The sequence below is a fragment of the Atractosteus spatula genome, chromosome 3 (genome assembly GCF_055471065.1).
Source record: "Atractosteus spatula isolate fAtrSpa1 chromosome 3, fAtrSpa1.hap1, whole genome shotgun sequence".
Classification (NCBI taxonomy): Eukaryota; Metazoa; Chordata; class Actinopteri; order Semionotiformes; family Lepisosteidae; genus Atractosteus; species Atractosteus spatula.
Window position 1 is genome coordinate 1,327,912 of NC_142708.1, and position 26,421 is coordinate 1,354,332.

The 26,421-nt window shown below is 53.3% G+C and overlaps 3 protein-coding genes across 4 annotated transcripts; 1 reads left to right on the forward strand and 2 right to left on the reverse strand.

Annotated features, from left to right (window-relative positions):
• Nucleotides 1-304: 304 nt before the first annotated feature.
• Nucleotides 305-3,710, forward strand: LOC148837238 (fatty acid-binding protein 1, liver-like). The gene is made up of 4 exons (XM_088911637.1): nt 305-386; nt 2,322-2,494; nt 3,133-3,225; nt 3,622-3,710. Exons 1-4 carry the CDS (start codon nt 320-322, stop codon nt 3,670-3,672), a joined length of 384 nt encoding a protein of 127 aa, XP_088767763.1. The 5' UTR covers nt 305-319; the 3' UTR covers nt 3,673-3,710.
• Nucleotides 3,711-4,197: 487 nt separating this feature from the next.
• On the reverse strand, nt 4,198-21,041 carry LOC148837239 (histone-lysine N-methyltransferase Smyd1-like). 2 transcript variants are annotated; one of them, XM_088911635.1, is made up of 10 exons: nt 20,600-21,041; nt 13,146-13,322; nt 12,023-12,236; nt 11,165-11,295; nt 9,721-9,759; nt 6,728-6,923; nt 6,027-6,119; nt 5,325-5,488; nt 4,685-4,853; nt 4,198-4,565 (listed from the first exon to the last, which is right to left on the reverse strand). In XM_088911635.1, exons 1-10 carry the CDS (start codon nt 20,719-20,721, stop codon nt 4,410-4,412), a joined length of 1,461 nt encoding a protein of 486 aa, XP_088767761.1. In that variant the 5' UTR covers nt 20,722-21,041; the 3' UTR covers nt 4,198-4,409. The 2 variants fall into 2 exon arrangements, with proteins under 2 accessions (XP_088767761.1, XP_088767762.1); XM_088911636.1 differs by lacking the exon at nt 9,721-9,759.
• A 919-nt stretch (nt 21,042-21,960) lies between these two features.
• Nucleotides 21,961-26,421, reverse strand: LOC148837240 (sepiapterin reductase-like). Its single transcript, XM_088911327.1, has 3 exons — nt 25,673-26,421; nt 24,590-24,880; nt 21,961-23,486 (listed from the first exon to the last, which is right to left on the reverse strand). Exons 1-3 carry the CDS (start codon nt 25,974-25,976, stop codon nt 23,296-23,298), a joined length of 786 nt encoding a protein of 261 aa, XP_088767453.1. The 5' UTR covers nt 25,977-26,421; the 3' UTR covers nt 21,961-23,295.

Here is a 26,421-nt window from a genome sequence, read left to right on the forward strand (position 1 = left end):
TAGTGTAGTACAGCAGTCTGTATAGTGTACCACAGGAGTTTATATAGGGCTGTACCCCAATCAGACTGGTGTAACCCCATGATCGTTGTGTTTTGATGTAATTCCGAAAACAGCAGACAGCGAGATCCTTTAAGTCGCGGAGCTGCCGACACCAGCGCTGAGATGCTCCACTCCTTGGCCCTTATCTTATCTGATCAGGCTAGAGGTGGGCCTGCCGCGGTACTCAGCGGGCCTGAGGTCATCCGACCGCCCCGGCGCGCCGCCCCCCCGCCGTATAAACCACCCGGTCCCTGCGCGCTCCCGCCGCCCGACCGCAGCGATGGCGTTCACCGGGAAATACGAGCTGGTGTCTCATGAGAACTTCGAGCCCTTCATGAAGGCGATCGGTGAGTGCGGGCTGACCGGGCTGGGCCGGCTCGGTTCTCCGCTTGCACCCTTTATTAATCTGGGCAGCCGGTTCGCGCAGCTTCAGGCGATGCCGCAGGTTGTTTAGTTGTTTAGGTGTGTTCTGCCTGCGAGTATAGCAGCTATTCTGTCGGGTTTGTGTGTAGGTTACTGTGTAGGCAGTATGAGGTCTCTGTGAGCCCCTCGGTGCTCGTCTGGAAAACGATACCGAAGCATCGAGACAAAGACCAACAGATTTCAGAATAGCTTTCCCCCTCAGGCAATAAGACTGATAAACGGGCAACCACGGCAGCCACCAGCAGTTACCCAAACGACCACTGGTAAATAGTCAGTCCACTTGAAACTGATAAGATGCATCTGCGTTTTTTGTCTTTCCCGGACACTGTAATAGGGTCGGCCGCGGTGTAAATTGTATAAGTTGTTGTATTCTACTCTGTGACCTTAATTCTGTCAGCTCCTGTCCTCCCTCTCCTTGCGAGCTTGCGGAAAAAGCGTTTCATTGCCGACGAACACCGCTGTACAGTGCGCTGTATTGTTGTGCATTTGATAAATAAACCTTGATTGATTGATTGTGCACGCTATAGTCAGTCAGGGCTGTTTATAAGCTACTGTATAGTCTGTATAAGGGCTCTGTGAGCCCCTCGGTGCACGCTATACAGCCTTGTAGAGCAGGTTTGTATACGGGCATTTGCAGTACGTTGGGTAGACCTTGGCAGTAGAGGACAACAAAAGTTTAATGCGTTTGTCACTCCTAAAGTTTGAAACGAGCACAGTTTCTACTCTTAATAAGCCTCGCTAGCGCTCACGTGGGCCGGGGGTGCACGATACTGCGCGCAGGTCCAGCCCCGTTTCGGAGAATCGCCCCTCCGGCTCATCCGGACTCCCGAGTCCGAGTCGCGGAACCACGGTCCGGTCCGGTCCGGACCCTGTCTGCGGATGCAAGGCTGCTCCTGAGACAGTGAAGTCTGGCTCGGGAAACGCAGGGGGAGTTTTAGAGACCTTGCAGTGGCAGTTTAAGAACATTTTTATCTGGAATTGCTTTTGTTAAATTGCAATTTGAAACGTCTGCCAAATGCTCGAAATGTCTTCAAACCCCTTCTCGGTTTTGACTTATAATAAGAGGTCGGGCTGGGCTTTGAGTTTACGTATTTTGAATCTAGTTTGTACTTTAAACTCTCCTGCTCGGTCTGAAATGCTTGGTGCTTTGATTTGGTTCACCTACAGGTGAATTTCTCCGCTCCGCTCCGCTCCCACCGCCGTGCAGAGGGGAGAAGCCGTCCTCGGGTGCAGCAGGGTCGCTGAAGAGCAGTCGCTCACCGAGCCGAGGGGTGCTGCCCCCTGGCGGCAGCGGAGTTTAATCCGCACCTGGGTCAGTCGCGGGTTACTGTACTCCGAGCCAGTTACTAGCCTGGAGTGCCGTCTGCACGATCACCCACAGCTCGTCTGCGAACCTTTGTCCATGGCGACGGATCTCCGGATCTCCAGCTTGTCCCTGGTTGGTGCGTTGATCAGCATTGCTGCCTCGCAGCGCTGGAGCCCTGGGTTCAGTTCCTGTGGTGCTGTCTGTGTGGAGTCTGCATGTTCTCCCTGTGTTTGTGTGGGTTTCCTTCCACAGTCCAAAGACAAGCTGGCAGGTTGGTTGTCCTCTGGGGAAAATGGCCCTGGTGTGAGTGTGAATGTGTGTAGGTGGGCGTCGGTCTGCCCTGGGTTCAGGGTGCACCCTGCCTTGTGCCCACTGACAGGCTCCGGCCCCCCGCGACCGGGTGGGTGGGTGTGTTTCAGCGTGATCCGAGAGCTCCAGACCGGACCGGACCGGCTCGTCGCCTTGCCACGGGATTGATCTGTCTTCAGCCGCTCAGAGAACTTTAATCCTTCTGCTGATCTGCTTCTGAGCCCCGGACTCTCCCTAATTCCAGGGCTCCCGGACGAGCTGATCCAGAAGGGCAAGGACATCAGGAGCGTCTCGGAGATCGAGCAGAGCGGCGACTCCTTCAAGGTGACGGTGACCACAGGCAGCAAGGTGCTGGTGAACCAGTTCACCCTGGACCAGGAGAGCGAGCTGCAGACGCCCACGGGGGAGAAGGTCAAGGTCAGCAGCGCTTCCGGCCAGCAGGGGGAGACGGTGCCGCTCCACCGGCTTCACTGGGTTAAGACCTCTGTAGCACCCGACCTTTGGAAAAAGGCTTATTCTTGGAACAAAGGCTCCCTTCACTCCCAAGCGCTGCTCAGAAATGGGCTCAGCCTCTTTATCCGCTGGGTAAATGCCAAATGAGCTGCTGACCACGGGACCGAACGATTGTTCTCCTTCTGAAAACCTCTCTTTGGTTTCTTAAGCTGTACTGCATTCAGCTGCTCTAAGCAGAACTACAGGCTAGTGGCCAAGAGATGCCCAGATCTGGAAGAGGCTGACGGCAGAAATCCGCACCCAGCCCGAGGAACCCAGCGTGGTTTATCAGTTTGTGCCATTGCTGCACAAGGCCTGGTGGGTTTCTTTAAAAGGCGATTTCAGAGCTCGGGAGAACAGTTCTGTTCAACTGTCCTGGTTCAGGCTTAAAGTGACCAATTTAAGCACCTTGAGTCTTAACCTTATGATTTAAAGAGAATACAGAGTAAAGACTGGGACACTGATTCTGCTGTCATTATAAATGACATTGGCAGAGTTGAACAAACTTGTGCCGTAAATGTACGATTGGTGACGTGTTCGCTGCCCTGTCCTCTGCTCCCCAGGCTGTGGTGACGATGGAGGGAGGGAACAAGCTCAAGGTGTGTCTGAACGGGATCAATTCGGTCACAGAGCTGTGTGGAGACCAGATCGTCAATGTGAGTTTCGGCTTGACTAGGTTTCTCTTGAGTGGTGACTACGGTTCCACTGGAGAGCTGATCTCTCTGTGCTGGAGCTGGAATTGTTTCCTGGAGACCCAGATCTGTCATCAGTGCTACAGGTCTGAGGAGGTGAACCCTGGGTTCCGTTGGCCTGGAAGCCCAGAGGACTCCAGGCTCTCCCGGGCTGGGCCTGCAGGCTGCTGTTGGCTGCTGTCCTGAGGCGACCCTGGCCTGTGTGGGACTCGGTCCACATTCTGACAGCCTGCACAGGCCCAGATCCCTTAGGAACCACCTCCGTCCTGTTTCTGCAAAGTTCTCCTCTTTCTCAAGTGTGACACACAAGGGGATATTGTGTACCAGCGCCCCCTGATCTCTTCTCTCTTTGTCTTTCAGACCATGACCCTCGGAGGCATTGTGTACAAAAGGATAAGCAAGCGCATTTAGAGCCGAGTGGGTGTGTCAATAAAGCACGAGAGCGATCAGCTGGTTGTGTCTGTTTCTTGAGTGGGTGGCGAGAGCGGCAGGCTGCCCTGCCTGTGGCCACACGCTGTGCCGGGGCAGCAGTGGCAGAGGGGGAAAGTGCTTCCCTCCCACGCCAGTCTGTCTCGCTGCCCCCTTCCCGTTTCCACACAGGGGTGTCCAGCAGGGTGTCATTTCGGAACAGGACAAAGACAGGGCACCAGGTTAAATGCTCCAGGTCCAGTGGGGGGATGCAGGGGGACAGGACACCCCAGGGCCAATGTTGGGACACTAGGGGGCTGTGGAATTAGTCCAGTGTTTTAACTAATGAGACACTCCAGGCAGGAGCCCCTTGTAGCACAGGAGAGCAAGTGTCTCGACACAGACATGATCGGGGGGTTAAAGCTGCTGCTCTCTAGCAACTCTGCAAGAAGCCCAGGGTTCAGGTCAGCACTGCCAGTATGAGGGCACAGGCTGCTGCCATGAACAGACTCCACACACCACAGGCAAGTGAGAACCATCTTTATTTCAAGCAGGAACGTGGCAGCAGTCAGCCCTCAGGGCTGGAGCACAGGCTCTGGCTCCCAGTGCGCAGGTCTCGTCCTCTACCCTGGCCAGAGCGTCACGGTGCGGCTGTGGGCTTCTGGGCCAGCGGGCCTGGAGGTGAGCCAGAGGAGGTGTGAAAGAGGTCAGCCCTGGCTGGGCATGGGGGGGGGGGGGGACTATTTCCTGCGGAACATCATCTTGAGCGCCTCCTGGGTGGGCTCGGCCATCATCTTCATGGGCTGGTTCTTCAGCGCCGCCTCCCTCATGCTGTAGTAGACGAACTCGTTCTGCTGGAACATCCTCAGCTCCATCTCCGTCTGCATGCGCATCGCCTGCACAGGAAGGGTTCAGGGGTGAGTTCGGGGGCGTGCAGGGGGCTCTTTCAGAGATGGGCAGGAGCAGTAAATACTGGAGGTGCCCAAGGCCAGGGCGTGGATGGCGGGGCTCCTACCTCCAGGTCCTTGGTGATGGGGTGGGTGGGGCCATGTGTGACTAGCAGGATGGCGTAGGCCTTGCAGATCATGCTGTGCCCCACCTCAATCAGCCCTGCGTGCCAGTGTGTCACCCCAGCTCGCATCGTCGCCATGCCCAGCTGAGCGTTGTTGGGGTGGTACAGCTTCCTGTGAGACAGGGGCGCAGACAGAGAGGAACACCCCTGAAGTTCAAGACACAAACGATATACACGGCAAAGACAATGGAGCTGTTCACGCCGAGTTACTGCAGATTGTAGCCGAGGAGTCGGGGTGTGTTGAGCAAGGTTGCAGAACACGTGGAAATAGTAGTTAATAGAAAGGAAAGGGGGCAGCATGGAGACACTGCAGTAACTGCTGCTGCCTCATAACGCCTTTGTCCCGAGGGACTTAGTGCACTGGCATGGCGTAACAGTAATGATGGACTGTGTTGCAGTGTGTTACAGTAATGAAGATCTGGGTGTTGGCAGTGTTACAGTAATGATGGTCTGTGTGTTACAGTGTGTAACAGTAATGATGGACTCAGTGTGTTATAGTAATCTGGGTCTCAGTGTTGCAGTGTGTTACAGTAATGATGGTCTCAGTGTATTCAGTAATGGGAGATGCAGAGACTGTACTCACAGGTAACCATCCACCATCCTGCGTGCGTATTCTGCTGCATCCTCAAAGTACTGCAGATAGGACAGGACTTCAGAGATCACACTCAGAACCCGCAGCAGGTAAATGTGAGTGTCCCCCAAAACCGGCTCTTGCTTCTCCAGGCACTTACGGCACAGCTTCACAACCTGGGGAGACACCGTCCATTCAAACACTGGCCTACAGGTGGCGTCAGTGCTCCACACAGGGAACAGGCCCCCACTGGGATGATCCCTGCAGCCCTGCTGTGTCTCAGAGACAGGACAGGTCCTTGGACTGTAAAAGTAGCTACTCTGCTGTCCTCATCATCCCTCAGTCATCGTCTGCAGCAGAGCCCTTCAGCAGTGATGCTATCAAATACAAAATCTTTATGATTTCTGTCTTTTATTTTTCGCCATCACCTATATTTTAAATGGTTATTGGTTAATTGATACTATTACCCCAATCTGCACTTATTCTCCCTGATCAGATCCAGCTTTCTGTCTGTCTCGAGGCAGGAACAGCGACCAGCTGAGCAGCACAAACTCCTTTCTCTTTACAGTAATTAAGAAACAACTTCAATTTAGCAAGGGCCTCATTTTGAATTTACAGTACAAGTTGAAGGGCCATATCGAATTCCTGCTGGTATTGTCTTGAACTTTGCACCCGGGGACGCGGTGTGATCTGCTGGGGGCAGGGGTGCTGTACCTCCTGGTAGTTGCCCTCGGAGCGTTCTTTCTCAATCTTCTCCAGAGCCTTCTGGCTGAACTCCAGCACCTCCTTCACCACCTCCTCCGGGGGCTGAGACAGCGCCAGTGGGAGAGAGGAACAGAGAGGGGGGGTTTACTCACACCGCTGTCCTCTCCCTGGCTGTGCATCGCTGAACGATGCCCTTTTCATCCTCACAGCAGATGGGACTCCTGTGGACACTCGCTGCACAGAGTCTTGTAGGAAATAGTGGTGCTTTGTTGAACCAGCAATGATGTGTACAACTGTAGGGGCAGCGGTTTTGGGGTACTGTAGTGATATCAGGGGGCTGCAATGTAATGGGATGTAAGGAGGTAGTTTGGGGTGCTATAATGTGAAGGGGTGTGAGGGGACTTTGGTTTTGGGGACTGTAGTCTTGGGGACTGTAATTTGAGAGAAGCTGAGTGAGGCTGTAGTTTTTGAGGTTGTGTGACAAGTCTGAGGGAGGCTGTAGTTTATGGGGTTGTAGTGTGAGGAGTCTGAGGGAGGCTGTAGTTTATGGGGTTGTAGTGTGAGGAGTCTGAGGGAGGCTGTAGTTTATGGGGTTGTAGTGTGAGGAGTCTGAGGGAGGCTGTAGTTTATGGGGTTGTAGTGTGACGAGTCTGAGGCTGTAGTTTTTGGGGTTGTAGTGTGGGCGGCAGTGAGTGCGGGAGGTGCCCCACCTTCTTGCCCTCCTCCTCCTTCACGGCCATCATGAGGTCGTCCTTGATGCCCTTGGCACAGTGCTCACAGGAGCACTCAAAGAAGTACTGCTGCCGCAGCTGTCTGCGCCGGTCTGCACCGACGCTCAGGAAGTCCACGTAGGAGACCGTGAGCTCCTCTCCAGGGCTGATCTTCCCCAGGGCGCGCAGTTCGATCCTGTGGGCAGAATCGCACGTCGGACAGGGTCTTGAGCTACACACTTGGATTGCATGACTGTTTTGCGCCCAGAACCTACTCTCCAGTTTCATGCCTTGGTGCAGGGCTGGTGTGTCTGCAGGGCCTCATTGCAACACAGCTCTTAACAACCTCAATCAGCTCACTACTGCGGTAACTGGACCAGACTAATGCTGGTGCCAGTCAGGGACCTAGAATACCTGCTGGAAAATCTGCCCTCCAGGACCAGGACTGGCCTGCTCCAGAAAGAGCATTAGCTCAGTTACAGCGATGTTTATTTCAGACCTGACAGAGCTGGAGTGGCAGGAACTAAATAAATAAAGAATGGTGACGAGTGTCAGCTCGCAGGAGAGGAGACACCCTGGGGAATCTGCGACGCGGTGCAGAGTCCAGCTAGCTGGTGCAGCACAGAGACTGCAGGCCTGAGGAGACAAACACAGGGCAGCACGGGCCAGCAGGTCTCTAGGAGAGGGAGACAGTCCTGCTGCAGTGTGCTAGAGCTCAGCGCACAGACTAACATCTGCCTCAATCATGAAAGGTCTTGTCATGCCCCCCTTAAAATAACTTCCATCTCAGCTGCTTTGTTTCTGTTCCTCATCACCTGTCATTTGTGCAAATACTGTGTTTTGTCTCTTTCTCTGCAGACTGGCCCTCTCTCACTAGGGCAGAGCAGGCCAGAGGACACAGGCGGAAACTAGGGGGAAGTACAGTCAAAATGTAAACAGGAGGGACTTCCTTACACAGAGGGTAGTGGGAGTCTGGAACAAGCTGCCTTTTCATATTGTTGAAGCTGATACTTTGGCTGGATGAGACTGGATGATACACTGAGCTCAATTAACTACTAATCTGACCAAACAGTCCAGAGGAGCTTGTCGGTAACTTCTTATGTTCTTGCGTTCCTAAGTGCTCAGTAGTGGCACTGCAGTGTACCATACAAAAGACACACACATTCACGCTTTTAAAAGCGATTTAGGTTTCACCCAGAACACAACACCTTATGCAATTAAAACCGGGTATGAGATCTTCGTAGGAGACTGCAATCACATTTGCTTGCAGGGATTGTGTGGTGAGAACTTCTTGTCACTTCATAAGAACACAAGACAGGGCCATTCAGCTACCTGCTGTCCTCAGTGCAGCCTTGGGGTGCAAATCTATCACCCAAACTGCCCTGAGCGCGTGAGCCCCAGCAAACTACTACTCTCGTGAGCTGTACGTGACCTCGCCAGGCAACGGGCTGTGGCTCTGTGAGAGGAGACAGCCGGCCTCAGACGAACAGGCTAGTGAGACTCAGTGGAGCTGGCCAGGCCACACGGAGCACCTCCAGAGTGCAAGACATTTCTGTCTGAGCAGAGCCACAGCATCCTCAGAATATATCTTTAAAGTTGTTTAATTAACTTTGTAGATAGAAGCACCTAGAGTTCTTTGGTGGGGTTGGAGTGTAAGTTGGGGTGATCTGGGGAGAGGAGGAGAGGGGAAACTCTAGACATCACTGCCCAGTGGCACACACGTCTACATTTGGGACAGCTACAGGAGGAGCCAGGGTGGTACTCTCTGTGCACAGATACCCACTCCCTTTCTTCTGCTTTCCTCCTCGTGTTCTTTCATAGTTATTATATTTGAGCTCTTAAATCCTCAGAGCTTGAAGTGGGAAAAGCATGATTCCTCACTCTCTGTTTCCCCATTTAAGAAGGACAGAATTCAGCTCTTCCGGAGAACACCTGTCTTCTCTCTCTGTGACAGAACTCAGAGGCCCCGCCCCCTCCCTCTCTCTGTGACAGAACTCAGAGGCCCCGCCCCCTCCCCCCCTCTGTGACAGAGCTCAGCAGGCCCCGCCCCCTCCCTCCCTCTGTGACAGAGCTCAGCGGCCCCGCCCCCTCCCTCCCTCTGTGACAGAGCTCACGGACCTGCCCTCTCCCTCCCTCTGTGACAGAGCTCACGGACCTGCCCCCTCCCTCCCTCTGTGAAAGAGCTCAGCGGCCCCGCCCCCTTCCCCCTCTGTGACAGAGCTCATGACCCCACCCCCTCCCTCCCTCTGTGACAGAGCTCACGAACCTGCCCTCTCCCTCCCTCTGTGACAAAGCTCATGACCCCACCCCCTTCCCCCTCTGTGTCAGAGCTCAGAGGCCCCGCCCCCTCCCTCCCTCTGTGACAGAGCTCAGAGGCCCCCCCCACTCCCTCCCCCCTTGAACGGAGGTTGTCTTTGTACCATAATAAGTGATTGTGCTGTGAAATAGTGACCATCTGATGTAGCTGCTCTGCTCTAAAAAAAACATCATTATTAACATGTAGCGTGAGAACACACACTGAAAACCCAACAAAGCAACATGGGCCTTTAGTTACAACAAGGAACGTTCTTATAAAGTAGAGGGAAGACCTAACAAAAAGGTCAATAACTATCATGCACATCTACTGTGGGGGAACAAACTGTGGGGCATCACTCGGCCATGATGTGATCAGTGGTCAGGAGCTCTGAGCTCATCTGTGGGAGATACTGGACAGTGGTCAGGAGCTCTGAGCTCATCTGTGAGAGATACTGGACAGTGGTCAGGAGCTCTGAGCTCATCTGTGGGAGATACTGGACAGTGGTCAGGAGCTCTGAGCTCATCTGTGAGAGATACTGGACAGTGGTCAGGAGCTCTGAGCTCATCTGTGAGAGATACTGGACAGTGGTCAAGAGCTCTAAGCCCGGCCGTGATGTGACGGTGGACAGTGGGGTGAGGAGGAGGGGGTGGGGGTAGAGGGGGACGTCTACAGACTGGACTCATGCACACAGACCCACCTCATCTGGGTGTGAAACAATGAGTTCACTGCTGCATGACTGAAAAACAAAATGAGAATGTCTGTTTACACAAGGTATCTGTCTAGGCAGTGTCCCCACTCCCTGAGCTGTCACACACACACTCAGACTTTCCCTGTACTAAACTAAATAAGAGTAAAAGTCACTTGGAAACCTGGGCAGGCTGCTCACACTGAAAGTGCAGTCATGTGCAATACACTATCACACACAAACTAATATCCCCTCCCTGAAGAAGTTTCTGCAGAATTGCTTGTTTTAGGTTCAGGCAAGCAGAGAGCCGTATATGTGCACAAACTCTGAAGGAGCCAGAGGTTTCCTCCTCACTCAGAGAGCAGCTATTCCCTTCAGCCTCTCCATCCCTTCCCAGACTGCTGTACCCCAGATTCCCAGCTCTTTCCCCCCCTCTAACCCTGTGTCACTGCTCAGTGGGGCACTAACCCCTCATGTCTCCTGGGGTGACAGGGAGCTCTCCCGGGAGTGTGGGGGTGCCGGGAATCAGTAACAGGCTGCCCAGCCATGTGATTGGAGCCCGAACTCTGGCTTCTGTCAAGAAATGCCAGATGAAATCCCGGGATCAATTAGATATTTAAAACTATTTAAAAGGCTGGGTGGACCGAGTGGATTCCTCTTGTCTGTAGCTGTTCTTAAGCTTCACACAGAGTGGAAAATGGTTTTGTTGCAAAATTCCTGTGAGTTTGATTTACTGCTCTGCACTGTAAAAGCAGCACAGCCCAATCCAGCAACGCTGAAAGAGATCAGGGCAAAGTGCAGTAAATACAGCATAGGAGCATGCAGTAACATCCATAAAGGACTCATCAGGCATTGTCTTTGTAAGATACTGTAGTGTCCAGTGTCTCTGTCTGTGCTGTAATGTCCAGTGTCTCTGTAAGATACTGTAGTGTCCAGTGCCTCTGTAAGATAATGTAGTGTCCAGTGTGTCTATCTGTGCTGTATATTCCAGTGTCTCTGTAAGATACTGTAGTGTCCAGTGTGTCTGTAGGGTGCTGTAGTGTCCAGTGTGTCTGTAAGATACTGTAGTGTCCAGTGTGTCTGTAGGGTGCTGTAGTGTCCAGTGTGTAGGTAAGATACTGTAGTGTCCAGTGTGTCTGTAGGGTGCTGTAGTCTCCAGTGTGTCTGTACAGTGCTGTAGTGTCCAGTGCCTCTGTAAGATATTGTAGTGTCTAGTGTGTCTGTATTGTGCTGTAGTGTCCAGTGTGTCTGTATTGTGCTGTAGTGTCTAGTGTGTCTGTAGGGTGCTGTAGTGTCCAGTGTGTCTTTGGGGTGCTGTAGTGTCCAGTGTGTCTGTACTGTACTGTAGTGGCCAGTGTGTCTGTATTGTGCTGTAGTGTCCAGTGTGTCTGTGGGGTGCTGTAGTGTCCAGTGGCTCTGTACGGTGCTGCAGTGTCCAGTGTATCTCTGTACTCACTTGCCATTGTTGAGAATGACAGTGCAGTTGGGCCAGCAGTCATGGTTGACCAGACACAAGTTGGGGAACAGTCCCACGCCCACTGCCTGCAGCCCACGCTGGTCACTGACCGTGAATCCATTACAGTTAATCTGCCAACGAGAACACAGTTTCGATTGTCAGCTAGCCCGGTGTACAGCGAGATGTCAGTGCGAGAAATTACAGAGCCCTAGTGTTTCACAATAAGCTCCCTGGCACACACTAGTCTCTCAAGTGTGCAAATACAGCCTGCTGTAGGAACATCTGTCCCTGCTTGATGTGCAAAGGTAAGCAATCAGACAATATAGCATAAAACATCTGTCAAATAAACTCATTTTAATATGACACAGCTCTGAGGAGTTACCAGTAACAGACAGTGAGCCTGTCTCTCAATAATAATAATAATAATACAGTGTGTGATCTCCTGTCCCAGCCTGAGGAACAGTGAGCCTGTCTCTCAATAATAATAATACAGTGTGTGATCTCCTGTCCCAGCCTGAGGAACAGACAGTGAGCTTGTCTCTCAATAATAATAATACAGTGTGTGATCTCCTGTCACAGCCTGAGGAACAGACAGTGAGCCTGTCTCTCAATAATAATAATACAGTGTGTGATCTCCTGTCCCAGCCTGAGGAACAGTGACACTGTCTCTCAATAATGTTCTATTTGTTGTATGTTGTACATAAATGTCCTATGACGTGTATGTGTTGGAAATGTCTGTAGACAATGTGTTGTTGCCATATGCTTTGGCAACACTGTCATCCACTGGTCATGCCATAAAGCTTGTTGAGCAGAACGAGAGGAAGGGAGGAGGAGAGTGAGAGAGAGAGAGTGACGCACAACGCCGAAGATGTGTGAGATGTACTCCACTCCAAACTGGCGGCTGTGGGGCGGCCAGTAGTCCAGGAAGTTGTGGACATCGATTTTCAGTTCCTTCCTGTCTTCCTCAGGCATGTCGGCCACATGGTCCTCCAGCTCGTCCAGGGAGGTCAGGCTGCCCTCGGCCTGAGAGCTGCCCTCTCGCTCGATGCGCCACAGCACCCTCGCTGTCAGCCTGGCACAGACAGACAGGAGGACAGAGAGCCAGAGAGAAAGGCTTAGAAAAGAGGAGCGAGGACACACGCTACTTCAAAAGAGCTCTGCCATTTTTCACAGGTTTTCTTTGTTACAAACTCTGTACCCCACTTCTCAGTTCACCAGACACACACACTGTACCCCTCGTCTCAGATCACCAGATACACACTGTTCCCCTCGTCTCAGATCACCACACAAACACTGTACCCCTCCTCTGAGCTCACCACACACACTGTACCCCTGGGCTCACCACACAAACACTGTACCCCTGGGCTCACCAGACACACACACTGTACCCCTGGGCTCACCAGACATACACACTGTACCCCCGCGCTCACCACACACACACTGTTCCCTGGGCTCACCAGACACACACTGTACCCTGGGCTCACCACACACACACTGTACCCCTGGGCTCACCGGACACACACTGTACCTCTCATCTGAGCTCACCACACACACACTGTACCCCTGGGCTCACCACACACACACACTGTACCCCTGGGCTCACCGGACACACACACTGTACCCCTGGGCTCACCACACACACACACTGTACCCCTGGGCTCACCGGACACACACACTGTACCCCTGGGCTCACCACACACACACTGTACCCCTGGGCTCACCGGACACACACACTGTACCCTGGGCTCACCACACACACACACTGTACCCCTGGGCTCACCGGACACACACACTGTACCCCTGGGCTCACCACACACACACTGTACCCCTGGGCTCACCGGACACACACACTGTACCCCTGGGCTCACCACACACACACTGTACCCCTGGGCTCACCGGACACACACACTGTACCCTGGGCTCACCACACACACACACTGTACCCTGGGCTCACCACACACACACTGTACCCTGGGCTCACCGGACGTTCTCGTTGGGCGTCTGGCCGTACTTCTTGATGGCGCTGCACTCGCCCTTGTGCTCGGCCCAGCCCTCCCGCTGGCAGGTGCGGTCGCAGTAGTGGGCGAACTTGCACTGCCCGCAGCGCTGGAGCTTGGGCTGGCGGGCGAAGCAGGTGTGGCAGACGTGCTGCGTGAGGCTGGGGAGAGGCGGTGAGAGGGTCAGCAGGGAGAGCACTTCCTCTCAGGGCTCAGGAACGCAGGGAGATGTGGCAGCAGTTCGAAACGATGACCCGTGATGAAACATGAATAACCCACAGTGCCCTGGTCAGTCAGATTGCCCCAACAGAACTGGCCCCTCGCTTTTAACTCTTTATCCTCCCTCCTCCTCATCACAAAGCTGGTGCCCTGAGATAGCGCCTCTCTGAATTCAGACTTAAAAGCAGAATCCGTGCTGGTACTTTGTGAGAGTGTGATTTAGACCTGGTTCAGGTCCCAGGATTTCTCTCTTTTTTTATTACAATTTTAGAGTTGTTTTTCCACGATTTTAAGGACAGAATTCTGGGTTGTCAGTGTCTGTAGGAGGCAGGGCTCTGAGACTCACAGAAATGTACATACCTGTTCCTAGGGTAACCATTGCGTGTTGTGTAGTTGTGTTATTTAATGTTATTAAATATTTGTCTGTCTTGTATCAGTTTGGGCCTGATTATTACTCTGTTATCAAGCTGTAAAGTGGTCGAGTGACTTTAGCAGGTGGGACTCTGTTCTAATAGGCTGTCGGTCAAGAGTGGTACAGGGTTCAGGAATCTCCCACTCGTCTCCTACGGTAGTGAGCAGCAGACCCAGCACGGGCCAGGCAGAGAGAGAGAATGTGCTGTGGTACGGCATGCGGCCAGAGCGATCGAGCTGACAGGGACGCGGTATAAAGCCCACAGCTGTGTTTTGAAGATTTACAGCAGCGGGTTGAAGGCTGTTTGTTATTGAGCCAGCTGAGTCAGCGATTCTGAAACAAGCGCAGAGAAGAAGCTGGTTAAAGGGCAGCCAGCTGGGCTGGAGAAGCTGAAGCAGCAGACGAAGAGGAGAACGACCCGAGAGAACAGCGATCCCGGAGGGGCTTGTGGGTTTCGAGAGGGCCGCTGTGTTGAAAGACAGCCCGTTCTAAAGCTGCAGAGGGAACAGGACCGCCTGTGTGTGTGTGTGTGCGCCCTTCCCCCGGCGCCAGAGGTGAGAGTCACAGAGTTCCGCAGTGTGAGAGAGCAGGGTGAGGCGCTGTCAGAGTGAACGGTGTGGCGCACGTGCAGGTGGGCATGAAGGCCAAGGATGGACTGGCAGAGGGTCTGGAGGGAGAACTGCTCTGGGCTCCATGTGAGTGTGAGCTGGGGAAAGGGCCCTAAGAGTCCGGTGATCAGCTGCAGCAGACTCTCCTGATCGACACCCAGAGTGGAGTCACGCATTATCATTCAGAGTCATGACCTGGGTTTCTTACCGATTTGATAACTTCCTTAATTAGTAACTTTATCGCCCACCCAGTTTGTAACAATAACAGTAAATTCCTTGATTTATACAGCGCCTTTCATCCCAAAGTATCCTAAAGCTTCACATGTAAGAGGGACATGCTTCCTTCCTCAGCGAAGTGCAGCCCCACCTGGGAGACACACAGGAATCATTCTGCACCAGCAGCCCCATTCTTCTGGGGGTAGGGCTGGGATTAGCCAGACAAAGCTTTGGAAAGTTGACAGAGAAACTTTAACTTTGTGATCTCGTTCTTTTCCCAACCCTAAGAGGCACAGCCCTGCAGCTCCTTCAGGCCTGTTTACATCACCCCCACTTGAGACTCAGCAAAGAGCAGCAGTGCTCAAGAGTTGGTTCTATTACTAATTAGGAACTCGTCGTCCAGGGGCACAGAACCCTCATCTCTTCCCTGTTGCTCATGAGGTGGTCAGGTGTCAGCGCAGACTGTTATTCTGCTGAAGAGAAGCTGGCTCCTGTCTCAACACCACACACACACACACACACACACACACACACACACACACACACAGGGATGGTGCAGCACCAAACTCTCACTGCTCTCACTGCTTCTCACACTCCATGTCTTTATCAGTCTCATCATCCAACACAAATCACCCAGACAAAACTTCCCTACAGTCCAAAAGCAACGTATTTAAAGCACTGCAGACCATCCATCATGCACGTCTTTGAAACCCTTTACGTGTCACAGAAACCCGGAGAGCTCTCAGCAATGTCCACACTGTAAACAGTGCAGAGGGCAGGCGAGCTGTGCACAGCTCTGGGCTGTGTTACTGCAGGGCTCACAGCCAGCAGCGATGTCACCCACAGAGGGGTGACCCCCAGATCGCACGGCTGTTCCCACACACCCGGTCAGCTCCTCTGCGTCATTTATACCAGCGGACTGGTACATCTGTCCCTGTTGTGAGAGCAGCCAGCCAGACTGCAGCTGTCTGTGAAGGGCCTGACACACACGCTGTCAATCTGATTGTCTCCACACAGCTGCCCCAGGCCTCCCTACTGGCCTCTGGGCTTCCTGGCTCTCCAAGTCCAAGTAAGGCTCTCACTGCACAGGTGGTGACACAGCCCCTGCTCATTCACTCAGATCCAAAAGAGCTTTATCGGCATGACCGATGAAATACAGCTTTAAGCATGTAAGATAAAGGCCGACCTGACAGTAGATTTATAATAGATATACAGCTCTAGGAGCCTATCTATGACATTAGGAAGTTAGTAGCCAATCAATCTGAGGATCTCTTGAAAGAGTCCAGGGTAATGGGTGTAACCACATGGCTGGGTAACTTGTTCCAGTCTCTCACCACCCTTTGTGTAAAGAAGCACCTCTTGTTATCTGTTTTAAATGCTCTGCCAAGTAGCTACTGAACCACTAGCGCCTCATGGTTTACCGTTCATTCTACTGAAGCCCACTGAAGAATACCATGAGGATTTGAAATACATGTACTTGAAGCAGTGTTCAAATGTGTTTGTTTTTATCTATTTTCTAGAACTAAGAGGAAAGAAAATGACTGCAATCTGGAGATGCACACTGATCACACAAAACAGAGGGAAGAAATCGTCCTGGGTTCCTCCCAGGAATTTGGAAGCACATCCCTGCCAGCTCAGAGCTCCTTCACAGCTGACATTTTCTCTCCAAACAAACCTGTTTGTCAGATTCCTATTTTGAAATGTTATTTTTAAGTTTGCATCAACAAGAGTTTCCATTACTAAGTGCCAATGCATGATGTTATGAAAATGCTGTGATTCCCTTCTGCTTTCCTGCTCTGTGTTCCTCTGTAAATGATTCTGCATACTTTTCTGTAATAGAATTCCATTATACAATTTGATTATAATTTTTAACTCCATTAAAGTAGCTTCATAAGTAATCTTTAGAATGAGGTTCATTTTCAAATTAGCTTTAGTAAAACAAGCAGTTTTACTCCTTACTGCTGGTCAGTAAAGCTCTCACTAGTTTAACTTGTGAGCTCAAAACCTCTGGCCCATCAAACACAGCCCTATAGCAGGTCTGGCCTCTCCCCTTTGACCCATCCAGGAGGGGGCGGTGTTTGGGGTATGAGCTGGCGGTACTTGAGCTGTGCTGTTGAATGTGCCGTTTGCAGACAGGGCCTGACGGCTCCTCAGGACAGGGTGATTAACAGGACCTGTTATCAGCCGGCGGCTGGTACGCTGGTTCACTGCTGTAGCAATTCATCAGACCCATTTCGGCAGAGTGTCCTGATTGGAGCAGGAATGAGTGCGATGTGGGAGAGACGGCCGGCGATCTGAACTGTGTCCTGAATTCTGCAGCCAGCGCTGGAGCAGCCCTGAAAGACGGAGTCTTCTTCCCAGCAGAAGAGCTGACTTGGAGCTTCTGGAACGCCAACCGGAGAGGCAGGTCTCAGGCTCGGGACGAGCCTCTCACCTCGAAACACACAGCAGAGCGCAGGGCCCCGTCACCCAGGGGCAAGCAGAGCTGTTAACGTTGTTTTGTCAGGCCTGTGCAGCCAGGAGGATCTGGGAGGTCCTGCAGCTGGGAAACCCGACGTTGGGGTCTCAGCAGGGGAGCCCCAGATCGCATTGCACCAGTCTCAGCGAGGGGGGTGTAGGTCAGGTGTTGATGTTTTCACATCTTCTAGACAATGTGGGGAGGCAACTTACACGGCAAACCAAACTGTAGGATTTAGAGTTAAAAGCACGGAATTTAGGGTGTTGAAATTGTATAACAATGGGCTAGTAAGGCCTCATCTTTTGTACCACTGTGGTCACCATGTTAAAGAAAAACCGGACACATCCCGGGACGTGTCCTACACTGGCGTTCAGACAGCATGTTGAACCTGAGCTTGTTCAGAGGCCTTGTGCTCAAACTGCAGAACAGATTCTGAGGGAAAGTACAGAAAATACCACAACAAGCACTAACCCCTGTGTGCACTTTCCTCACGAGAGGTGGCGGCGTTTCCCATGTCCACTTTCTCCAGTCACCCTCAGGGGAACAGAATCGCTTCTCCCAGTCAGCCATCTTTCCCAGTCTCCCCTCTGCCACAGGATGCACATTCCTGATCTGAGCTCTGCGGCACACCCCGATCCAGCCCCTGGGAGTGACTATCTCTCAGCGCCGGAGAGTGTCATGGTGACCCTGCCAGACTGTCAGCCGCCTGCTCAGGAGCACGTCTGTTTGTCTCAGATCCAGTCCTGCAGGCAGGCTGGTTCCCTTCCACAGTCAATAACAACTCCTTTTCCTTTGAAAATAAACAACCAGAACAAAAAACCGAACTCCTCCTAAGAGTCCTCACTACACTTTAGAAACGATTTCCCTGACTGCAGCAGGGGCTGGACTAATTCAATTCTCCGAACACCTGAACAGTGATATAACTCCTTAACTTGGCTTTTCAGTTTGTCCTTTCTGTGTCCAACGGCAGATGACTGAGAAGGGTCTGCGGTTTTGTTCTGACAACGTGCACACTGACACTGTCCAGGCCGGTGTGCCGGGTGTTGCAGACAAAGCGGATGACACTCGTGATAGTACGCAGTCTGTGAGGTGAGGGTTGAAAATAGAAGCACAGTGTGAGTTTTCCAGGAACAGAGTAGGGTGGACGGGGGGGAGTTTGTAAACAGGGTGGACAGAGAGGCACTGCTGCTGATGTGATGATATTTTTAATTTGACTAAGAGTAATCAATTAGAATCATTCTATAATTCTAATTCTAACTATAAGAATTCTAAATGTCCACAAATCTCATCACATAAAGAAGGGGAACATATCCCCCACTGATGCAGCCCCACCTGGGAGACACACAGCGGCCATTCTGCACCAGCAGCCCCACCTGGGAGACACACAGCGGCCATTCTGCACCAGCAGCCCCACCTGGGAGACACACAGCAGCCATTCTGCACCAGCAGCCCCACCTGGGAGACACACAGGGATCATTCTGCACCAGCGGCCCCACCTGGGAGACACACAGGGATCATTCTGCACCAGCAGCCCCACCTGGGAGACACACAGGGATCATTCTGCACCAGCAGCCCCACCTGGGAGACACACAGGGATCATTCTGCACCAGCAGCCCCACCTGGGAGACACACAGCGGCCATTCTGCACCAGCAGCCCCACCTGGGAGACACACAGGGATCATTCTGCACCAGCAGCCCCACCTGGGAGACACACAGGGATCATTCTGCACCAGCGGCCCCACCTGGGAGACACACAGGGATCATTCTGCACCAGCGGCCCCACCTGGGAGACACACAGGGATCATTCTGCACCAGCGGCCCCACCTGGGAGACACACAGGGATCATTCTACACCAGCAGCCCCACCTGGGAGACACACAGGGATCATTCTGCACCAGCGGCCCCACCTGGGAGACACACAGGGATCATTCTGCACCAGCGGCCCTGCTGCACTGTGGATCAGGGGGAGGAGAGAGAAACTGCAGCCCCAGGTGATTTAAAAGAAGTTTCAGTTAAGGGTGCAGGCGGTCTGGCTCATCCAGCTGAGAGATCTGTGGAGACCGGTATCTGGAAAACTAGATCCAAGTATTTCACTTTAAAGCTCTCTCAGACTAATAGAGAAGAAAGTAAAGCAAAAATGTGATTTTCTTGTTAAAAACTAACCAGGAATGTTTTATTAAATGATTATTAATTTTATTCTGCTCTCTTAATATGTGTATATACAGTATATACCATTATAGGCATAAAATATTGTAAAGTTTGTGTTTATTCTGTAATTCTTTGTGAAAAGGAAATAAAGTTCTTAAAAGCAAAATCAGATTAAAAGAATTGAGGGAGTCCAGATTGGATGAAAGCAGGGTGGAATTTTCCAGGACACTGGGGTTAACACTGTGTCCCAAGCTCTAGCGAATATCTAGTCAGGACTTGAGTGTGACGATCTGAAGGGCGATGCCTCCTACAGCACAGTGTAGGTGTGCTGGGGGTTGCTTTGGACATTCTGAACAGATCCTGAAGAGCGCCACCTACTGGCCCACCAACAGCCTTTCAGAAAGAGTCTGGTTTTCCTTAGAGGTCTCCCATCCCAGTGCTGACCTGGACCAGACTGCTAATCTCCTGAGATCTTATCACAATACAGAATACAAGGTGGTAACACTGCTGCGGTTAGCTCAACACAGCTTTGAGACTTTGTTTCTGAAGCATGATAACAATTCCCTTTACTGCACAACAGCACTACCCCTTTACTGTATCTACAGCCTTCGGTGTTTAGACTTTTAGCTGTTTCCTGCACTGGAAACTCAGGACCCTACTGAACACACTGCAGCCCATCACCCCTACACTGAGCTACTGAACACACTGCAGCCCAGCACACTGACACTGAGCTACTGATCACACTGCAGCCCAGCACACTGACACTGAGCTACAGAACACACTGCAGACCAGCACACTGATACTGAGCTACTAAGCGCACTGCAGCCCAGCACACTGACACTCGGCACCTGAACACACTGCAGCGCAGCACTCTAACACTGAACTACTGAACACACCAGCACCCTAACATGGTTGTGGGTGTATGAACAGATACCCTGGCTTCTTTCATGGAACAGCTGGATGAGACACCGCAGTCAGGACAGGGGGCTTGTCCTCACACACAGGGTTGTGAGAGCTGGGAACAAGCTGCCCAGCCTTGTAGGTGGAGCTGATACCCTGGCTTCTTTCACTTACTGGATGACAACTAGATGACTAGATGGACATACCATTTTTACGTTCTTAACACTGAGCAGCTAGACACACAGAAGCCCCCTGCTGCATCGCTGTGATTCTGAACACGCAGCAGCTCGGCAGTCCAAGACAGAGTCACTGCACGCCCACTGGCAGCGGTGCACAGCCATCAGCTCCCGCCCTGAAACCCCCGCCTGGACGCCGGTCAGCGTGTCCTCACGCGCTCCACACTGCCTGGCTGCCTGCGCCTCCTCGGCGCTGTCCAGCACGCTACGCACGGACCCGTCCCGGCCAGGACCGGGCCTACCTGTCGAACACCACGGCGGCGAAGCTGGGCTCCGCGAACAGCACGTCTCCCGCCCAGAGCTCCCGGGTGGCCCTCAGCCCGCGGCCCTTGCCCTCCGACTGGAACACCTCGACGCTCTCCATGCTCTCCGGGGTCGCTGCTCACACTGGCCGAGAGGAATGTCCTGCCTGCTCCCTCCCTGACTCGGGCTTTCAACACCTTCTCCGGCCACTCCCCCAGCAGGGCCCGAAATAGACTCAGCCCCCAAGCGCTCCAGCTCCCGGGCGCGGGGGGGTTCGTCCTGCCCGCAGAGCGAGCCCTGCGCACAGCTCACACCCGTGCAGCACCGCGGGCTGCCTCTGCACTCACTCCCCCAGAGAGCTCTCTCTCGGGGGGAGACACGGCCAACTGCCGCGGGACCAGGCCCTGCAGGGCTGTGATGTGTTTCAGCCTCCCCTTGTTTGGGAGAAATTGGGCCGTCCCAGGGTATTTTTAGCAGCCAGAAGTGCCTGCCTGTCACCCAGGGCAGCTGGGAGAGCGTGGGCTGCGTGGCCACCAGCAACCTTTTACCAGAGTGGCGGCCTGAGCCCATTTCCAGAAACCTCCAGAACAAAGAGCTCACCTCCGCTGCCCTCCCCCACCCCCCGCCACCCCCCGAGCTCTGGCTCTTCTCACTGACCAGTCCCATCACAGTCTGACAGCAGGGGCAGCAGCTCTAATCGCACCAAGGGAGAGGGGAGAGAGGGCTCAGCCCAGCCCCAAAGGACAGCAGGGACTTGGGAAAGGAGGGCACAGCGGACAGGCAGACCCAGGTCCCATCAGATCCCGAGAACCGGCCTTCGCAGGAACAGCCCCTGGAGACACAGCTCCTCTCGAGCTCCCTGTGAGCTCACAGCTGCTGCTCCTCAGAGACCAGGAGGAAACCCGACACACAGCGCACACAGACACAACAGCCCACGCTGGGAATCCCGGAGTCTCTCGGACACTCTGCTGTTCTTCAAGACTGAAGGCACACACTATACCGAATGTACTGCGATTTTTTTTTACCACGAGCAGTTTCTGAACCTTTTCTGAACCTCTCAAGAGTTTCTGAACCTCTCAGAGTGCCACAGCAGCACAGAGACAGGGCGTCCCCAGGCAATGTCAGTGTGACCCCACACCCCTGCAGGACGTACACGGCGCATTCACCCCACTGTCCACCCCTCCACACGCTTGTTAGGCTCAGTCACGTCACCCCTGGTCCATAGTGCTTCTGCACCCTGATCCTGAGGAGGGACAGGGCCGGGCTCAGGGATCAGGAGGCAGGAGCTCCCAGCCCATCCGCAGGCACAACGCAGGGATGATCCCGATGGATCTTCTTCCACAACAACACCGCAAACAACTTCTTTAATGGATTTTATTTATGAACACTCACAAGTGAGACAAGGGTACTGTGCCCAGATTTTCATACATCACTGATACATTAATAACAATATAATCTCCTTCGTCTTATGTAACACTCTGTCGTAACACACGTTCTTAAGGCACTGCACAAACTTCTGAACGCAGACTGGGACCGGAGCCCCTCCCCCTGCCCCGTCCCACCCCACAAGGGGGCGCCACAGCCCAGCCACCACCCGCCACACGAGGACGAGAGGGACACAGCTCTCTGCGCCATCCCTCACTGTACGCCGGTTGTGTGCTGAAACACTGGCAGGGCCCAGAGCATAAGAAATCACTATACAGTAGAAGGTGTGCACACTGCGCATCTCATTGCTGTGAACAATTCCCTTTGGACAGAATCGCAGTATCTTTGGGGGTGCCTTCTCTCTCCTAGGGCACCCTACACCCAGCACCCCACAGAGAGGCACAGTCAGAGCCATCAGCTGTAATACAGAGGCCTCAGTAAAGCATGAAAGATTGGTCTCTTCTCTCGTGAACGTGTGCTTCTGAAGCCATCCTGTCCAGCCGATACGAAGTCCACTCACACAGCTTCTCACCACTCAGGAAAAAGCACAGCACACAACCAAAATCAATCAGCTCGCTGCAGAGGGGTTACAGAGGCAGGAAAATAGGGCGTAGGACACAGGGTGGGAGACGAGACAGGAGAGACAGGAGCCCACTTCACTGCTCTGCGCTCACAGGCTCCGAGAGTCCAGGTTTGCACAAACAGACAGTTGAGGAATGTGATCTGTACTTCTTCAAACTGGAATGACGACCAGAAGTATTCAGTGTTCTGTCCAGCAGGGAGTCAGCTGTATCACTGTTTCAGTAAAGTTGCTGTGGTCCAGTTACAGGTCAGTGGGGTGGCTGCTGTGGTCTGGCTGCAGGTCAGCTGGGTGACTGCGGTCCAGCTGCAGATCAGTGGGATGGGTACAGTCCAGTTATAGGTCAGGGGGGTGGCTGTGGTCCAGTTACAGGTCAGTAGGGTGGTCCAGTTACAGGTCAGTGGGGTGGCTGTGGTCCAGTTATAGGTCAGTGGGGTGGCTGTGGTCCAGCTGCAGGTCAGTGGGGTGGTCAGGCTTCAGGTCAGTGGGGTGGCTGTGGTCCAGTTATAGGTCAGTGGGGTGGTCCAGTTACAGGTCAGTGGGGTGGCTGTGGTCCAGCTCCGGTCCAGTTACAGGTCGAAGGGGTGGCCCAGTTACAGGTCAGTAGTGTAGTGTGGCTCCAGTCTAAATACAGGACAGTACGATGGTCCAGCTGGGCATAGCTGTGTGCTGTAGCGGGGGGGGGGGGGTCTAGATGTCGTAGTAGTCGATGTGTGCTCCAGACTGGTACTGGTCCTCGAGCAGCAGCTGCGCCAGCTTGGCACCGGACTGGGAGCAGGATATCAGCTCCCCCCTGCTGTGCATGTCGGAAAGAGACTGTCGGACCTGCGCGTCCCCAGTGAGGCTGCGAGCCTGCGTCTGCATGTCCGTGTCCAGCGGGCCTGCAGAGAGAGGCAGCGTCACGTCAGGGAGACACAGAACAGAAACACTGAAGTATAGAGAAGGAGAAGGTGCCCACTCACACTCACACCCCCACTGACTTCTCTCTCCTCCCACTGTCACTCCTATCTCTCTCTCCGCCATTCAATTCAAACAGCTTTATCGGCATGACCGATGAATTTCAGTGTTGCCAAAGCATATACAATTGACACAACATCTACAGACATTTACAATACAGACACATCATAATGCATGTACATATAAACATTTGGAGAATTATTGAGAGACAGGCTCACTGTTCCTCAGGCTGGGACAGGAGATCACACACTGTATTATTATTATTGAGAGACAGGCTCACTGTCTGTTCCTCTGGCTGTGACAGGAGATCACATACTGGGCTGCCAGTTCAACTGAGTTCTCTCCTCCCTCTCCCAGTAGGATTGGGACCAGTTGTGATTCTGACAGGTGTGGGAACTCTGGGACTAGATTTTTGAATTTCGGGAAGAATGTTTCTCTAATCCCAGAGTATCTGTCCCAGTGCAGTAGGAAGTGCACCTCTGTCTCTATTTCTCCCTGCTGGCAGTGGGAGCACAGCCTGTCCTCTGTGGGCAGCCAGGTCTGCCTGTGTCGCCCAGTTTCTATGGCCAGGCTGTGGTCACTGAGCCTGTACTTGTCAGGGTCTGTTTCTGTTTGTTGTTTCTTATCTTGGTCAAATATTCGGCTAGTGTGTATTGTCTGTTTAGGGTTCTGTAGCATTCCAGTTTATGTTGTGTTTGTGTGTGTGTGTCCCAGTGTGTGAGATATTGCTGTTTGATCTGTGCTGTGATGTGCTTGAGTCTGAGTTGTGGTGCTCTAGCAGTGCTGTCCTGAGGCTGGCTGGTGTCGGTGAGCCTCAGGACCAGCTGGCTCAGGGGGCTCTGTTTTGGGCTCAGCTCTTGGCTCAGCAGGGCTTTGTGTTGGTAGGAATTTTGGTCGCTGTTTTTTAGGTGTAGCCAATACTTTAATACTCTTTTCTGTACGTTTATCAATAGTGGGTACTGGCCTAATTCGGCCCTGCACCCGTTGTTAGGTGTTTTTCTCTGCACACGGAGGATGTTTCTCTCACCAGGTGCGTAGTTCAGCACTCTGACATCAGGCTCCTCCTCAGCCAGCACCCTGAACATCATGTTTCTGGCTGCCTTGCCGGTGCAGTACAGCACCCAGGAGCGGTAGGGCTGCAGGGCGCACAGCGAGCTGATGTTGACCACGCTGCGCCGAAGCCCCGGTCGCCGCGGGAACGCCCCCAGCACGCTTGCCGTCAGGCTGAGCGCCGAGCTCACGTTCATCGACAGGTAGGCGTCCACCTCGCTGGGGTCCGTGAAACTAACCGCATTGCGGCTGATGTCACCGAGGGAGCCTGGGAGAGAGACAGAGTTCACCGTCACTGCGCGTCGCTACTGCTACACATCTGTACTGCTGCCACTGAGACACTGGACCGGTCCTCTGTCCCGCAGGCCCAAACCCTCGCAGCGCCGATACACCGGACCGCTCCTCTGTCGCTACTGCTACACATCTGTACCACTGAGACGCCAAACAGCACTGCTCTCCAGACCACAGAGAATTCTTGCTCAGCATGTAATACTAAGGATATATGAATTATAGTGTTGTCAAAGCATATACAACTAACACAACATCTACAGACATTTACAATACAGACACATCACCGTGATGCTGGGACAGGAGATCACATACTGGGCTGCCAGTTCAGATAAGTTCCCTCCTCCCTCTCCCAGTAGGATTGGGAGCTGTTGTGATTCTGGCAGGTGTGGGAACTCTGGGATTAGATTTCTGAGTTTAGGGAAGAATGTTTCTCTAATCCCAGAGTATCTGTCCCAGTGCAGTAGGAAGTGCACCTCTGTCTCTGTTTCTCCCCGCTGGCAGTGGGAGCACAGCCTGTCCTCTGTGGGCAGCCAGGTCTGCCTGTGTCGCCCAGTTACTGTGAATTCTGTGTTCTGTGAGAACAGCTGACCAGCACTGACGATCTGCCAGACTCACCGCAAATCAGCGTTATTTACAGTATGATAAACTCTTAGCAATAGCTACGTGCCGAAAGTGCCCAAAACAAACGGCGACAAGTCGTTCAGGAATATTGCAGATTTTAGTTGCACTTATCCGAGCCTGAGCTCCGAGCCTCTTCCCTCAGCCTCACCTGCGTTGTTGATGAGCAGCAGGTGGTCGATGTCCTTCGGCGCCGCCTCCCTGGCGACCCGCACCGTCTCCTCTGTCCCCTCCCTGCGGGCCAGGTCGGCCGTCACGCAGCGCACCTGCACGCCGGCCAGCTCCCCGCTCAGCTCCCCGCGCAGCTCCAGCAGCCGGTCCCCGGAGCGGGCCGCCAGCACCAGCACCGAGCCCGCCTGCAGCAGGCCGCCGAGCTGCAGGGCCAGGCCGCGGCCGAAGCCCTTGGAGGCGCCGGTGATGATGCACACGGCCTTGCCGAGGTCCGAGCCGGGCATCGCGCTGAGATCTTCACGGGCACGGCCGCTCAAAAACACCGTTTTCCTCCGCGGCGGGAAGTGGGCGACACGCGTGGGCCTCTCTGCTATATAACCCCGGCAAGGTCCCAACCCATGAGGCTGTCAGAGGGTGCTGACCGAGGCGAGGCGGATCGGGAATGCGCGGCAGGCGACGGGCCGGCCTTGTGACTCCCCTCCCCGGCGTGAGAGAGGCACTGCGCCCGGGGGCAATCACCCTCCGCGGCCGGGGCGCGTTTGTCCGGGGGAATAGGTAAAAAAATAACGCAATCTATGATTATCACATTAAAAAATATATAACATTTATATTACGATTTTTTTTTAAAAATAAGGTTCTTGTAGTTGCGCTTTATAAACTCACTGCGTCGATTGAGTGTGAGGAAGAAGATGCGAGCTGCTCATCACCTGACAGGAACCTTTGCTTTCT